Below are 14148 nucleotides of genomic sequence, written 5' to 3'. Positions count from 1 at the left end.
CTGTGGGATCCCCATGTCCAGGCTGAGTCTATCTCAAGATCAACACCTGCATGACAAAGAGGCCACTCTGGGCAAGGCCAGAGAGCAAGGAGCAAGGAGGGAGGGTCTTCTTAACATCCCAAGGCTGAGCCTGGGTAAGTCCGCTCCACATGCTGCAGGCCAGAGGGCAAACCCCTCCTGCGTCTGAGCCCCACACCCTCATTGTGGCCTGAGCCCCCCAGAAGGTGGAGCCGGAGCGTCCAGGGGGTCCACTGGGATCAGAGCTGACCCTCAGCGTATGCAGCTGGTACTCAATAAAGCCCTCCTTGCTCTCTCCCCTGCTCACAGTTAGTGACCATGAGTGTGAATAGTGATGAATGAATGAATGAATGAATGAAGGTCTCCGTCAGGGCCGAGCAGGCCCTCAGCTCCCTAGGGCTGGAAAACAAGGAGTGGTTCTGAGGGAGCCCGTCTGGGGCGGCTTTGCCCCACTGCTGCTGCCCGTGGGCACCCCACACCTCCTGACAGCTCCTCTCAGCTCACACGCCACGAGCCCTGGGCAGGGGGAGGGCTGGGCCGGCCGGGATAGTTCCTCCACCCGGGAAATCTATGATGCAAAGTCTGTCCGTTTCCGTATCTTAGAAGAAAGGTGGTCAAAGGCAGGAATGAAGAGAGAGGGCTGGACGGACGGACCAGAGTTCATCCAAATGAACACGAGCGAGACTGTGACAGACTCACAGGGTGGGAGAAGGATGTGCAAATTGGTACCCAGAGAGGGTCTAGATCCAGGATATATAAACTTATTACAACAGTAAAGACAAATAATCCTATTCAAAAAACGGGCAAAGGAGGGGAACAGACATTCTCCAAAGAAGATACATGAAGGGCAATAAGCACAGGAGAACACGCTCAACGTCCTTAGTCAAAAGGGAAGTGCAAGGTGAAACCACAAGACGGCACTTCACACCCACTAGGACTTTCAGAATTAAAAAACCGGAAAACAACAAGTGTTGCTGAGGACGTGGGGAGCTTGCTGGTGGGATGTACAATGGTGCCGCTGTGGTGGAAAACAGCTGGGCGGTTCCTCAAAAAGGTAAAGGCACAGTTGCGATATGAGCCAGCCATTCCAGGCCTGGGTACGGACCCGAGAGAGATGCAGATGCACGTCCACACAGAATCGCGGACACGGATGCTCACGGCAGCCACCTCACAACGGCCACAGGGAAACAACCTGAACGGCCATCAACAGAGGAACGCATCAAGAGAATGGCGGGTTTTCTGTGCAGTGGACTACGTGGCCTTGAAAGGACTGAATTCTGACACGCGCTCCCGCACAGATGAACCCCGAGTACGGAGTTCTCAGTGAAAGGAGCCAGACCCAAAAGGCCACACACAGGTTGGGTGGTTCCACTTATGAGAAATCTCCAGAACAGGTAAACCCACAGAGACGCAGGGTTGACTGGTGTTTGCCAGAGGCTGGGGAGGGGGATGGGCAGTGACCACGCAGGGGTACCGGCCTTTGGAGGGGCGACGAAATGTCCTGGCATTAGACAGTGGAGATGGCTGCACAATCTTGTGACTATACTAAAAACCAATGAACAGTACATCTCAAAAGGGTGAATTATATCTCAAAAAAGGAAAATAAACAAGATGGGGAAATAACAGCGTGATGGCTATCCATCAGTCCTGTCACTGTCCACCATCCCGGCCCTCCCCATGTTGGGGTACAGCCCACGGACCCCTCCCCTCAACCTCAGGGACCAGCCTGGAGAACCGAGGGAAACACTCAGACGACCATGCAGTCAGTGGCTCCAGTCACAAGGCTCTCTCGTGGGATCACAGCTAATGACCGATTATGGATTTAAAGCTTAATTAAATTCACTTAATTTAACGTGGCCACATGATGGAGAAGAGCTGGGGTTCAGGACTGGCCAGGGAGCCGTCCTGAAGGACCCCCAGGCCGAGTCCAGCTCCACCGACCGGCCCCACGATCGCAAGCAACCCACCGCCTCTCTGTGCCTCCGCTTCCCCATCTGTGAAATGGAGATAATACGGTACCCACTTCCCAGGGCCGCAGCGAAAGTGAAGGCACGGACAGCTCGCGGCACGGGGCTGGCACAGAGCAACCCCACCGGAAAGCCGGTTGCTACTACTTAACCATCCCCACATTTACTTGAACTGGCTAAAAGCAGCCGTCCCCAAAAACCTAACCGGCCAGGAGCTCCTCGTCTCATGTCACCCCCGGCCTCTGCCCGTTTCTTGGGGGAGGAGCCCAGGCCTGGCGAGAGGAGCCCGGGCCCAGGGCAGCTCCTCTGTCCCCCGCCCCCAGCACACACCCGGGGTTTCCCCGTGTTGCTGTTTAAAGCCCCAGCAACCCCTCAGGCTCGTCACAACGGCTGTTCCCTAAGCAGAGGCGTGTTAGGAAGATGGGGCTGCCAGGCCCCACCGAGAGCCCTGGCGGCCCCCAGGGCTGGAGGAGCTCGAGAAAAGCAGGACCCCTGGCAGGTCACATATCCAGGGCCTGGGAGAGGCAACAAGCCCCTGCTGTGTGGCTTCAGCCAGCCCCTTTCCCTCCCTGGGCCTCAGTTTACCGTCTGTAAGGGCCCCTTCAGCTCTGTTATACTTGGGTCGGGGTGGGAGTGCCACGTATGAGAATGTGGCCCCCTCCCGATGACCGTTTGCTCCCGCCCTGAGCTGACGCGGAGGTTTGCTGCCTGTGCTCCCAGCCGCTCTTTCCACACAGGGCCAGCGCAGCACAGGCCAGGGCGGGAGGGAAACAGCGCCCAGGTGGGGAAGGCCTCCCGGTACAACTGTGTGATCTGGGCAAGTCTCTCGACCTCTCTGAGCTTCAGCCTCCTCCACTACAGGGCAGGACTAACGCCGCCAGCCTTGCAGATTCTCTCGAAGCCCGTCGTCCTGGGCTCCTTCACAAGTGTTCGTTTCTCGGCCACGGACAGGAAAGGAGGGGCGTTCGGCCGGGCTGTGATGGCTTTTCCGGAATGACACTCCCGTCATTAGGCAGGTGGGTCCTTCCTCTTAACAGAGTAAATATCCTTCATGATACTGGACACCAGCGGGACAGGGGCATTATCTTGAGCCACTGTCAAGTCCCACCCTGCTTCCCCTGAAAATAAGTCCTGGGGGGGGAGGGGACGGGACCTGCCAGGTCTGAAAGCCACGTAACCAGGGCCTGCAGTGAAGGTTCCCACGGTGGCCCGGTGGTCACTGTCCACTGTGGCTCTAACGGTGGGCCCTCAAGTGTGGCTGGTGGATTGCCAGGCCCCCCACCCTGGCACAGCTCTCCCGTCACTCACGACCCAGGCCTGGGCCAGGACCGGCCAGGACAGTCACTCACCGGACGCCTTCGTTGAGGCTGAAGAGCTCCTGGTCGGGCAGCCCCTTGCGCTGGAAGACGGCAATCACCCCGTTGTGGATGCTGCGGGGAGAGAGGAGAGCTGCCGGCCCGAGGCTCGGGGACCCCGCCCCGTGCCCAGGCCTCCCTTCTGCCGCCCTCTCCCGCTCTGCTCCTGGAACAGAAGGGGGCCGCTCAGACACAGGGCGCCCAGTCTCTCTTAGAAGCAGGCACTGGAGCTCAGGGACCGGCCGTCCCTGGGGGACCCTGGCCACACCAGAGCCTCGGTTCCCATGTCGATCCCAAGATCCCACACCTCCAGCCCCAGCCTCCCCGGAGCCCCGGGCCTGAGTCACCTCCTGGCCCCTTTCCAGGATGTCCTGTGTACCCCGCACACACTCTGCTGCCAAACCTCGATGTGTCACCTTCCCTGCAAACTCGGCTTCCCTTCCCGTGCTCGTGAACTCTCCACACCTGGGCCAGAAACTAGGGGGCACCCTCTCACTGCCTCTCCCACCGCCGAACATAGCCAAGTCCAGCTGGCTTCCTCACCCTGTGCTTCAAGGTGCCTGTGAGCTGGCTCCTGCTGACCCTCGACCTCCCTGAGCACTGCACACCCCTGTTATCTGCACCCAGCCCCACTGGGGTAGCTGCCTCAGGCCACAGGGCCTTGGCACATGCCCTTTGTGCTGCCTGGTCCTTCCCCTCCCCCTCTTCCATCTACTTCCTTCAGATCACAGGTTGTCCTCGGCGTTTACAGCACTTGTCAGTGTGTAACCGCAGCTTTACGTCTTATCTGTCTGGTTATCTGGTTTCCACCATTGTCTAGAAACCTCGAGAGCACAGGGCTGTGTACTGCTCAGGACTCCGTGCCCAGCGCCTGGCTCAAAGGAGACCCTGAGAACCATTTGGTGGAAATTCATCCTGCTCTCTCTCGCCCTCCAGATCCAATCGACCCTGAAGTCCCACCGTTGTGGCCTCCTGGACCTCTGGGTTCACGCCCACCTCCCTGGGGAACTGCTCTCCGCTGCAGCCAGAGTCTGTCCTGCCTAGGCCCTGCGAGGCAGCCACTGCCCTGCAGACACAGCCCGAGGCCTGGATGCGGTATTCGAGGCTCGTAGGGAACGGCCCCTCCCTGGGCCCCTCCCTGCATTCCGGGACAGCCTACGTTCTAATCACACGGAGTGCTGGACACGGTGGGGGGGGGGGCGGCACCCCTCTGGGTCTTTGTGCCTCCTGCCTGGAGGGCCCTTCTCCTCCCTGTTTACTAGGCAAGCAGCTATTCATACTGAAATCTCAGCTCAGAGGTCACTGCCTCCAAGAAGCCCTCCTGACCCCTCCCTTCCCCCTGCAGACTCATGTTCTGGCACTTTGCTGATTCATTTTCCTGTTAGTGCCCCCGCCCCTTCCCAGTCACATGCACCCAAGGGGAAGAACCAACCAGAACCAGGTCTGGACAGTGGGACCCCTTCCACCTGGGACCCGGTCGCTGCTCTAAAGCGCGCCGCCACAGACCAGCAGCCACGATTCTTGGTGTGGAGGGGACAGCTGAACACGTGCTGCTGTTCCCATCACAGAGCAGGAAGCAGCCATGAGCTCCAGGTGCCCTTGTCTGCCTTCATCCAGCTCCACCCTCCCCAGCGACATGGACCGGCTGTCCACTCTGCAAATGGGGACACTGAGGCTCACAGAGGCCGAGTCCCCTAAGCCCTCGCCCGTGAGGCCTCCCACGTGGAGCCAGGGCTGGGCAGGGTTTGCAGGGCCCCAGCCCCAGCGGGTGAAGGAGGCTCTGAGCGGTGCGGGGGTGCGCGTGGCCTTCAGGGCCGGGCCCGGCCAAGAACCAGCTCTGCCCAGGAGTCAGCACCGGCCTCTCCGTTGGCCCTGGCCGCACCCGCGCTGGCCGCTCGTCTCCGGACCCAGGGTGCCTGATGACTGTGGGGCCTGCTGAGTCCAGGGGTGCGCGCCCTCTGTTTTCTGCCTGAAGTGGGGTCAAGAGCGCGCCCGCCCAAGAGCCGGAAGGATGAAATCCGGGGCCAGCCTGAGCCCGGGGTATGGTCACAGCCAGGGGCGTGCTCACCTGTTACAAGTCCCCTGTGGGCCCGGCCCCACGACGGTGTCACAGGAAGGCTGCTCTCCACTTACAGATTTGGCAAAGTGAAAGTCCGACAGGAAGTCTAACGGCCGCCAGGAAGCCAGCTGTCCCACAGCAGCCGCCACCCTGGAATCCCAACAGCTGGAAACCCACGCCTGGCCCTGTGGGGCCGCTGCTGGGGGATGTCCTGGACACAGTGCCGGGGGCTCAGCCCCATCAGCCCTGCCTGCTGGAGGAGTCAGTGGAGGGGCATTCTTGACCACTGGAGGCCCAGCCACTCCTGAGGCTCAGAGGGTCCTTGCCAAGGTCTCCTGGGGGCCCAGGCCTCCATGAGGCAGAGGGGACAGCATGGGCAAAGGCCCCGGGGCAGGAGGAAGCCAGTGTGGTGGAGCCCAGGGGCCTTCGTTGGAGGCCACAGCAGCCCCTGGCACAGTCCTCCTATGCTCGTGGGTTGCTTCTCCGGCCTCCCCGTGTCCTTTCTCCTCTTCCATTAAACCTCCCAGAGGAACCCCCCAAACTCGGGTCCCCCTGCCCAGAGGTGAACCTACGCCAAGTAACTTGGAATGGCAAAGCCAGCTCTCTGGACAACGTCGTCTCCGAGGCCCTCAGGGGGTCCGGTGCATTGTGGCCATTGTACCTCCCTCCCGCCTCTGGGCCTTCGTCCTTGCTGTTCCCTCTCCTGGAGGCCTGCCCTTCACCATCCTGGGAGCCCTGTCCCAGCCGCTCACACCTGTCGGGGAGGCTCTGATGCCCCGCCCCCTGCGTCATTTTGGTGGGGCTGGTCTCTCTGGTTTACCTGTTAGCCCCCACTCCGCCCACGCCCAGCCTTGCCCTGGGGCTGCTCAGAGCACCCCAAGCCACGGTTCTGAGCGTGAACTAAGTCTGATTCTCTCAGCACACGCCCGAGAGCAGCACCCAGCCGGGGTCACCCTGGAGCTCCAGCCACACTCCCCACCCCGCCCGACTCCTGCCCTGTGCACCCTGCCCCAGGCTGGTCCAGGGGCGGGCCTGGGTGTGACCCCTGCTCTGGGCTTCCTGGCTGTGGGCCTCGGCCCGGGGACCCGACCCCCTGTCCCTGGGCTGCCCACCCACATGACGGGATTCATCATCACAGCTCCTACAGGAGACACTGCAGGGGTGCAGATCGTGCCCGGGGGTCGTGTCTGCTGTGGGGTCGGTCGGCAGTGACTTCTGCGGGACGTGCTCCCCAGAAGCCTGCACCACAGCTCAACCACCTGCTGTCTGCGGTTTTCGCCATCTCTTCCTTCCAACCACTGCACGAGGCAGGGACGGTTCCACCCCAGGTCGCAGAAGGAAACACTGAGGCTCAGAGAAGCCAAGGGACTGCCCAGAGTCACACAGCTTCATACCCGGCAGGGCGAGAACAGAGCCCTGGGCCCCAGCCTCCCACCCCCACGTGGCTGCTCAGAAACGAGCCCTCCTTGCCCCCCACCCAAACCCGGGATGGGGGGGACAGGCAAGGCCCCACTCCTTCCCGTTTCCTCCAGTGGTGCAGGCTGAGGTCCCATGTTCTTTCCAAAGTCCAAGCTGGGTAAACAAGAAAGCCCTGCCGTGTGCCACCGGGGGAGAGAGGAAGGGTGGGGAGAGTGAGAGCTCCTCGTGTAACTTCTCATCCCCCAAAATAGAAGTGAAACCCCAGCCGTGCCAGCCCATGGCCTCCCAGACCAGAGACAGGCAGGCCCAGCTGGGGGCACTGGCTAAGGGTCCCGTGGAAACTGCAGGTGGCCTCCGGGGTGCTGCAGGGGGAGGCCCGAGTGGAAGCTGACCTGTCCCCCCTCCCCTCGCCGGGAAGTCCCTCACAGGAGCCTGTCCCTCTCCCCCTGCAGGAGGACCGGAGGGCGCGGCCGAGTCCCAGCATCGCTCACCTGAGCACTGGGCGGGCACGGGGAGAGGGGAGCCCTGCAGGGAGGGCTCCGGGGCGCCCGGGACAGGGTGGAGACCTGCGGCCACAGGGGCTGATGGGGACAGGATGGCAGGAGTGGGGGGGGGCCCTGTGCTCAGGCTGGGAGGGGAAGGGCTGACTGTGGGGCTCCTGGGGGCACCTGCCTATGGCCACCCTGGGACCAGGTGGGGCTAGGAGAAGGTGGGACCCCCGCGGGCAGGTCCCTGGCCACCACCACCTCTCTCAGTGTTACCCACCTGCCCATGCAGGAAGGCCCAGCAGAGGGTGGGTGGGGGCCACCCAGAGCCTGGCCTCTGGCAGGTCAGCCAATGCAGGGGACCCCCGGAGAGGCTAAGGCCTGGGCAAGTCCTTTTTCAGGCTCCGCTCTGGACCTGGCCTCAGAGGACAGAGCGGGGCAGGCCTCTGCCAGGTGCTCTCCTCGCGCTGCCTGTTTGGTGCCCCTAGAGGGCCACTGGGACCCCCAGTGCACTAGCACTTCCTGGGGGCCCTCCCACTGGTGTGGAGGCCCAGCTCATCTCAGGACCCGGCTCCTGGCCAGTGGCTCGAGGGCAGGGATGGATAAGCGGGTGCAAGAGACGCAGGGGTGCTGGGCTCCACAGGGTCCCCACGGGCCCCCTCAGGCTCCTAATGCCACTGGCTGCCACCTGGGCTCCCGGTGCCCGCCTCAGCTCCCACCCCCCCTCAGACAGCCCAGACCTCAGTCCTCGCTGTGCCCCGTCCATCCAAGGGTGACCAGAGCCCCACTGTCCTCATCGGGATCACAGGGGGTCACACCTGGCCCCAGGGGATGAAGTGAGGGGACCGCCTGCCTCTGCGCCGGCCGCCCCAGGAGCAGCGTCCACTGGCCTCCTCTTCACGCCCAGGGGACAGGCCCAACGAGGTGGGTGACTCGGAGCCCAATCCTGCCCCACATGGGGCCCCCGTCGGACGCTCTGGGCAGTGGGGGTGAGAACACCATGCAGGCCTGTGGGCAGGTGGCCTGCTCCTCAGCAGACAGGTGTCACTCTCACCCTCGTTTCAGTCCTCCTGGCTTAATTTCTCCCCCACCCCTGCGGGGTCCTGGCTGAGCTGGAGGGGCATTATGCTCTCCCCTCCTCACGGGGCACCAGGCGAGGGCCTGGGGCTCTCCTCCAGAGGCTCACCTGCCCAGGCAGGCACCCAATGCAGCTCAGACCCGCCCGTCCCGACTGGCTGTGGAGGGGACAGTGGAGGCCCACATCCTCCCACGGGGCCCGGGCTTCACCTCCCCGACCCCGGCAGCTGCGAGGCCAGGTTCTGGACGCCGTGGATGGGGAGGCACCTGCAGCGGGTCCTGAGCCCAGGCTGGCAGGCGGGGAAGGGGCGGCCCAGGGCACCCGGTGGGCAGCGAGGGAAGCCGGCGTCTTATGTCCTGTGGCTACCGTGACAAAGACCACGACTCGGCGGCTCAAACAGGCCGGAGCTCCTTCCTCGCGGCTCTGAAGGCTGGGGGTCCTCAGGCAGGTGTCGGGGGGCTGCTTCTCCCGGGGGTTCCAGGGGAGAGTCCACTCCCTGGCCTCTTCCAGCTTCGAGCGGCACCCACGGTCCTCGGCCTGGGCTCTTCCTGCCATTCCCAAAGCCGGCAGTGCAGCACCTCAGCCTCCCCCCTTCCACCCTCACCCCTCCTGACGCCTGGGCCTCCCCCTCACAGACCTGGTGACGACCCGCCCGTCCCGGGAGCCGTAACTTCATCACAGCCAGTTCCCGTGTGAGGGGCCACCTGCACAGGTTCCAGGGACTCGGGGTGTGGGCGTCTTCGGGGGCCCCCACTCTGCGGACCACACCACACTGTCTCACGGGGAGGGGGCGGTGGGGGGGAGCCGAGCACAGGTCCTACCAGCCTCCAACCCCCACTCCTGGCCCATCGATCATTCCAGAGGCTTTGGCCAACCTCCTCTGGCCCCTCAGAGACCCCCCAGGAGGTGGTGGCAGAAGCACAAGCATTGGAGTCAGACTTGGGCGGTCCCTGCACCACTCTGAGCCTCAGTGTCCACATCTGCACCACGGGGGTGATGAGTGCCCCTCGCAGATGCTGCAGGGACAAAGGGCACCTCCACACCCAGGCTTGGACGGGGCCTGGTGTGGGCCCGGGCGGGTGTGCACCACCGTCTGAGGGATGGGGCACTCCCGGCCGCTGGGCACTGCTGGCAGGAGATGTGGGGGGCAGAGAACTCCGGGGGCTGGGCCAGCGGCCCCGGCCAGGACTGGGGAGGGGGGTGCGCTGCAGCCTCCAAGCTCTTACACCGACACACCCCTCCCTGGCTGCAGCGGGACACAAACTCACGTGTCCCCAGGCAGTGGCTTCAAGTCAGACCCGGGTTCGGACTCCAGACCCCGACGGCAGCTGGGGATCCTGATCAAGTCCCTCAACCTCTCTGGCTTCAGTTTCCCTATCTGTAACCTGAGAAGTGTCGCATGCACAGTGTGGACTCACACTCTAACCTGCTCGCGGCCTCTGCTCTCACTTCTACAAGGTGGTGGGGGGTGGGCTCCGGGCTCTCCAAACCCCACGCGTTCGGGCAGGTCCAGGCCCATGACGGTTAACACCCTCCAGCACAAACGCAGTGATAGGGGACCTGTGCTGGGGTCTGGGGAGCTCCCTCCCACCCCCCGGGTGGCCCCTCAGCTCAAGGATGTGACCTGCCTGGAGCCGGAGGCCCCGCACACGCATGGGGTCCAGACCCAGCAAGGCGCTAACTGGGGCTTTCTCAGGGGGATGAAGGGACAGAGAGGCACAGGACGTGCCAAGCCTGGGTCCTCGAGGAAGGAGGGGATAAGGGACTCCGGCGGGAGCGGCAGGTAAGCCTTCTAAGGCCCCCGCCCCCTGCAGCCCAGCGTGCTCCACAGGGACACGGCTGCCTCTGGGGCCTGGCCCTCGGCGCTCGGCTCGCACTGGGGGCCAGCACTCGAGTGTGGCCCACTTTCTCTCCTCCCAGCGCTAAACACGACCTGCAAGGACCACGCTGGTGTACTGAGTCCCGGTTTCCTTCCTGACGTCCTCTGCCGACCCTCAGCTCCAGGACGCTGTTCTCGGCTCGCTTGATGTCCCAGGCCCAGCCGAGTGCCGGTGGGTGAGTGAGGAGTGAATGAATGAATGAAGGAATGAACGGCTGAGGGAGTGCATCGATTCCACTCCACGAGAGCAAGCTACGCGTTTCTGGCCCATGTCCAGATGAGGAAACAGAGGCACACGGGATTTAGGGGATGTGCCCAGGGTCACCTTAGCGGGTCGCTCTAGTGTCCCCCGGAAATTCATGTCACCTGAAACCTCAGCTTTTCTCTGGAAACAGGGTCTTTGCAGACGGAACTAGTTAAGGATCTGGCGGTGAAGTCACCCTGGATTTTGGGTGGCCCTACATCCCATGATTGGCGTCTTTATAAGAGAAAGGGGAGAGAGGTCTGGACATAGCGAAGGACACATGGAGAGGGAGGCAGAGACGGGAGCGATGCAGCCACAAGCCAAGGGGCCTCCAGGAGCTGGAAGAGGCAGGAAGGACCCTCCCCCGGAGCCTCTGGAGGAAGCATGGCCCCACCGACACCTTGATTTTGGACTTCTGGCCTCCAGAACCATGAGAGAATACATTTCTCTTGTTTTAAGCCAAGTGTGTGGCAATTTGTTAGGGCGGCGCTAGGAAACTACTGTGGGCACCTGGATGAAAGGCCTACATCTCGGACTCAAAACGAGGAGTCCACACTCAGCCAGGCAGGCCCCGCAGACTGTCTGACCCCAAGGCTGCCGTCCTGGGGGCCCAGCAGAGAGCACTGCAAGGACGGGGGGTGGGCAGGCGGGCTGGAGGCAGTTCCAGCTCAGGGACCTGGCAGGGCAAGGCACCTCGCCCCTCCCTGGCTCAGGCCCCACTGCCCAGGGAGGAGAGAGCAGGGCCCTGGCTCTCCATGTCCTACGTGGGCAGGTCTCCTGGTACTCTGCGTCCCCTTGCTACCTCTAAAGGCAGAGGGCTAGTGACATCTCCCTCCCCGGGCTATGACAGTAGCCAAGGGAGCCAAGGGACAGGAAGGGGCCTGGCACATAGTAGGAGTGGCAGGCGGGAGGTACCATGGGTCACAAGGGGCCCAGCACATAGGAGGAGTGGCAGGCAGGAGCGGCCACAGGTCATGAAGGGGCCTGGCACACAGTAGGAGTGGCAGGTGGGAGCTGCCATGGGCCACGAAGGGGCCCGCACATAGTAGGAGTGGCAGGTGGGAGCAACTGTGGGTCCACAGGCCCGGCACATAGTAGGAGCGGCAGGTGGGAACAGCCGTGGCTCATGAAGGGGCCTAGCAGATAGTAAGAGAGGCAGGCGGGAGCTGCCATGGGTCACAAAGGGGCCCGGCACATAGTAGAAGAGGCAGGCGGGAGGTACTGTGGGCCACGAAGGGGCCAGCACATAGGAGTGGCAGGTGGGAGGGACTGTGGGTCCACAGGCCTGGCACATAGTAGGAGGAGCAGGCAGGTGGGAGCTGCCATGGGTCACAAAGGGGCCCGGCACACAGTAGGAGTGGCAGGCGGGAGCAGCCATGGTCCTCAGTCGGGAGGCCTGTAGGGACGGCCATGGGAGGGGTGTGTTCCTCTGCAGCCGGCCAGGCCAGGCCGAGGCCCAGAACAGCGCTGCCATCCCCAAGTTCCTTTCAGTGAAAAGCAGTGGGGGACTCGGGTGGCTTCCCCCTCCACACGCCCCATGAGCTCTGAAGACTCAGAGCTGGCCCCAGGGTGCCCCCTCTTCCACCTGGGGAGCCGCGGCAGGACCGACCACAGCAAGAGACCTCAGCAGGGGTGGGGGTGGGGGGCTCACAAAGCTGCTGTCGCTGAAAGTTCAGGAACCAGCAGCCTCTCGAGGAGCCCCCCAAGCCCCCTCCCTAGAGGCCCAGCCAACACGAGTTTGGGCTTGAGTTACAGAGCCCCTAACAGCTGCCCCGCACTGTGCTGAGGGCTCTTAACACACATCTTCGCATTCGACCCCTGCCACAGCCCTGTGAGCTGGGCACTCTTATTAGCCCCTCTTATGGATAAAGGAATTGAAGACCAGAGAGGTTAAGTGACTTGCTTAAGGCCACGCAGCAGGGAAGAGGCAGAGCTGGGATTTGAACTAAGTCTGTCTGGCTCCTTCCACTAAACCATGGCAGAGGAAGGAGGAGGAACACTGCTTCTATCTCAATTCTCCGAGGAGAATAAGACTCAAGAGAGAGTGCAGTCAGGAGTCAATGAGATCCCCAACAGAGTCCCCCCCTCACTGTCCCCACATTAGTCCTGCAAGGAGGAATGTGCATGCCCACCGACCCATAGGGAAACTGAAGCAGACACGTGGCAGCCCTCAAGCAGTCTGCAACTTGGAAGGGGACAGAAGACAAGGATGTGGATGACCGTGTCCCGCCCGGTGCACAGGAGGGTCTCAAGCTGGCAGCCCCGTGTCCACCGGGATGCTCATGAAGCGACCGATTAACGGAATAAATGAGTGTCCATGTTGACAGCCCGGTTCCTGGTGGCCAGGACCACAGCTGGTGGAGCAGCTGGCAAGAGTCCACTGCCAGGTGTGTGTGGGGGTGGGGGGCAGCATGCGCAGCCCCCTGACCAGCCTGCCTCTGTCTCTTCCCCTCCCCTCCCACTCTCCTTTTGGTGGATATATCTGTTTTCTGAAAGGGCTCATGAGCAGACACGCTGGGGAATCCCACTAAATCAACCGTCTCTTTTCCGGATCCCAGCCCTGCTCTTCAAACAAAGCTGAGGGCGGGGGCCCTTCCCACGCCCCTGCTTGTCTGGGAACGGCCCCCGGGGGGAGGGTCGTGTAAGGAATGCCCGGCAGCTGCCGCACCCCCGCCGACAGCTGGGAGGACAGGGGGCCGCTCAAGGGGAAACCACCCGCCCACCGCCGACCAAAGGGACCTTAACAGCGAGACAGGAAGCGCAGCGGAGCCCCGGCCCCCGACTGCGCCGGCGAGGCTCGCTTGCTCATCCGCGAAATGGGAAGACTTCCTGCCCTCTGTACCTCCCAGGTTGCCAAGAGCGCCGGAGCGGAGACGGGGGAAGACCCCCAGGGCTGGGGGCGCGCGGGCTCCAGCCCACCCCGCACCCCCGCCGGGCGCTCTGGGACCAGCGCCGGGGCCGCGGCCCCATCCCTCTGTTTCAGGAACACGTTGCACCAAACTTCCCTCCCGGGCCGCACGACTCTGGCGGAGCAAGTTCTTCGCAAACTGTGAAGTGCCGCGCTGCCCAGGGCACTGTTCCTAGCTGGGGGCCGGCCCCCGCCCGCGGACCGGCTCGAGAGCTCCCCTCCCCCGGCTCTGGGGCCCCGGGCCCGCGGGCGGCCCGCGAGGGCGCGGCCTTACCTGTTCCAGGTGGCGTTGGCGCAGGCCCGGCGCTGCTGCGTGCCCCGCTCGTCCGCGGCGGCGGCGGCCGGCTCTCTCTTGCCCAGGTCACTGAGGCTGGGCGAACTCATGAACTTCAACCTGCGGAGAGTCCTCATGGTGACCCGGAGGCCCGCGCCGCGCCCACGCGCGCCCGGCGCCGCGCCCTACGCCACGCCGTGCCGCGGGCCCCTGCCGGCGCCGCGCCTCTACGAGGAAACTTGGGCGAGAGCAGGAAGCCGAGCGGCCCTGCGGGGTCCCGCCCCGGGCCCGCGCCTCCGCTCCGGGCCCCGCGCCGGCCGCCCCGCCGGGTTAATCATTGCTCCGAGCGGCCGCAGCGTGGAGCGCCAGGAGCGCGGCCGGCGCGCGGACCCGGCGCAATCGGAGGCCGGGGGGCGGGGCCCGGGGCGGCCCCGGGGGCGGAGCGGGGGCGGGGCTGGCGGG

The 14148-nt window shown here is 63.7% G+C and overlaps 1 protein-coding gene across 2 annotated transcripts in view; it reads right to left on the bottom strand.

The window, feature by feature from the left end:
* Positions 1-14148, bottom strand: part of PRR5 (proline rich 5) — a 54592-nt gene that overhangs the window by 15577 nt on the left and 24867 nt on the right. The window contains exons 2-3 of one of the 2 annotated variants that reach the window (XM_023631384.2): positions 13687-13806; positions 3335-3415 (exon numbers count right to left, since the gene is read on the bottom strand). In XM_023631384.2, coding sequence (XP_023487152.1) covers positions 3335-3415; positions 13687-13796 — 191 coding nt within the window. In that variant the 5' untranslated portion in view covers positions 13797-13806. Of the gene's footprint in view, positions 1-3334; positions 3416-13686; positions 13977-14148 lie in introns of those variants that run through there. The other variant, XM_023631383.2, reaches the window with a different exon arrangement.

This window comes from Equus caballus, chromosome 28, assembly GCF_041296265.1.
Source record: "Equus caballus isolate H_3958 breed thoroughbred chromosome 28, TB-T2T, whole genome shotgun sequence".
Taxonomy (NCBI): domain Eukaryota; kingdom Metazoa; phylum Chordata; class Mammalia; order Perissodactyla; family Equidae; genus Equus; species Equus caballus.
This window is presented reverse-complemented; position numbering and strand designations above follow the sequence as displayed.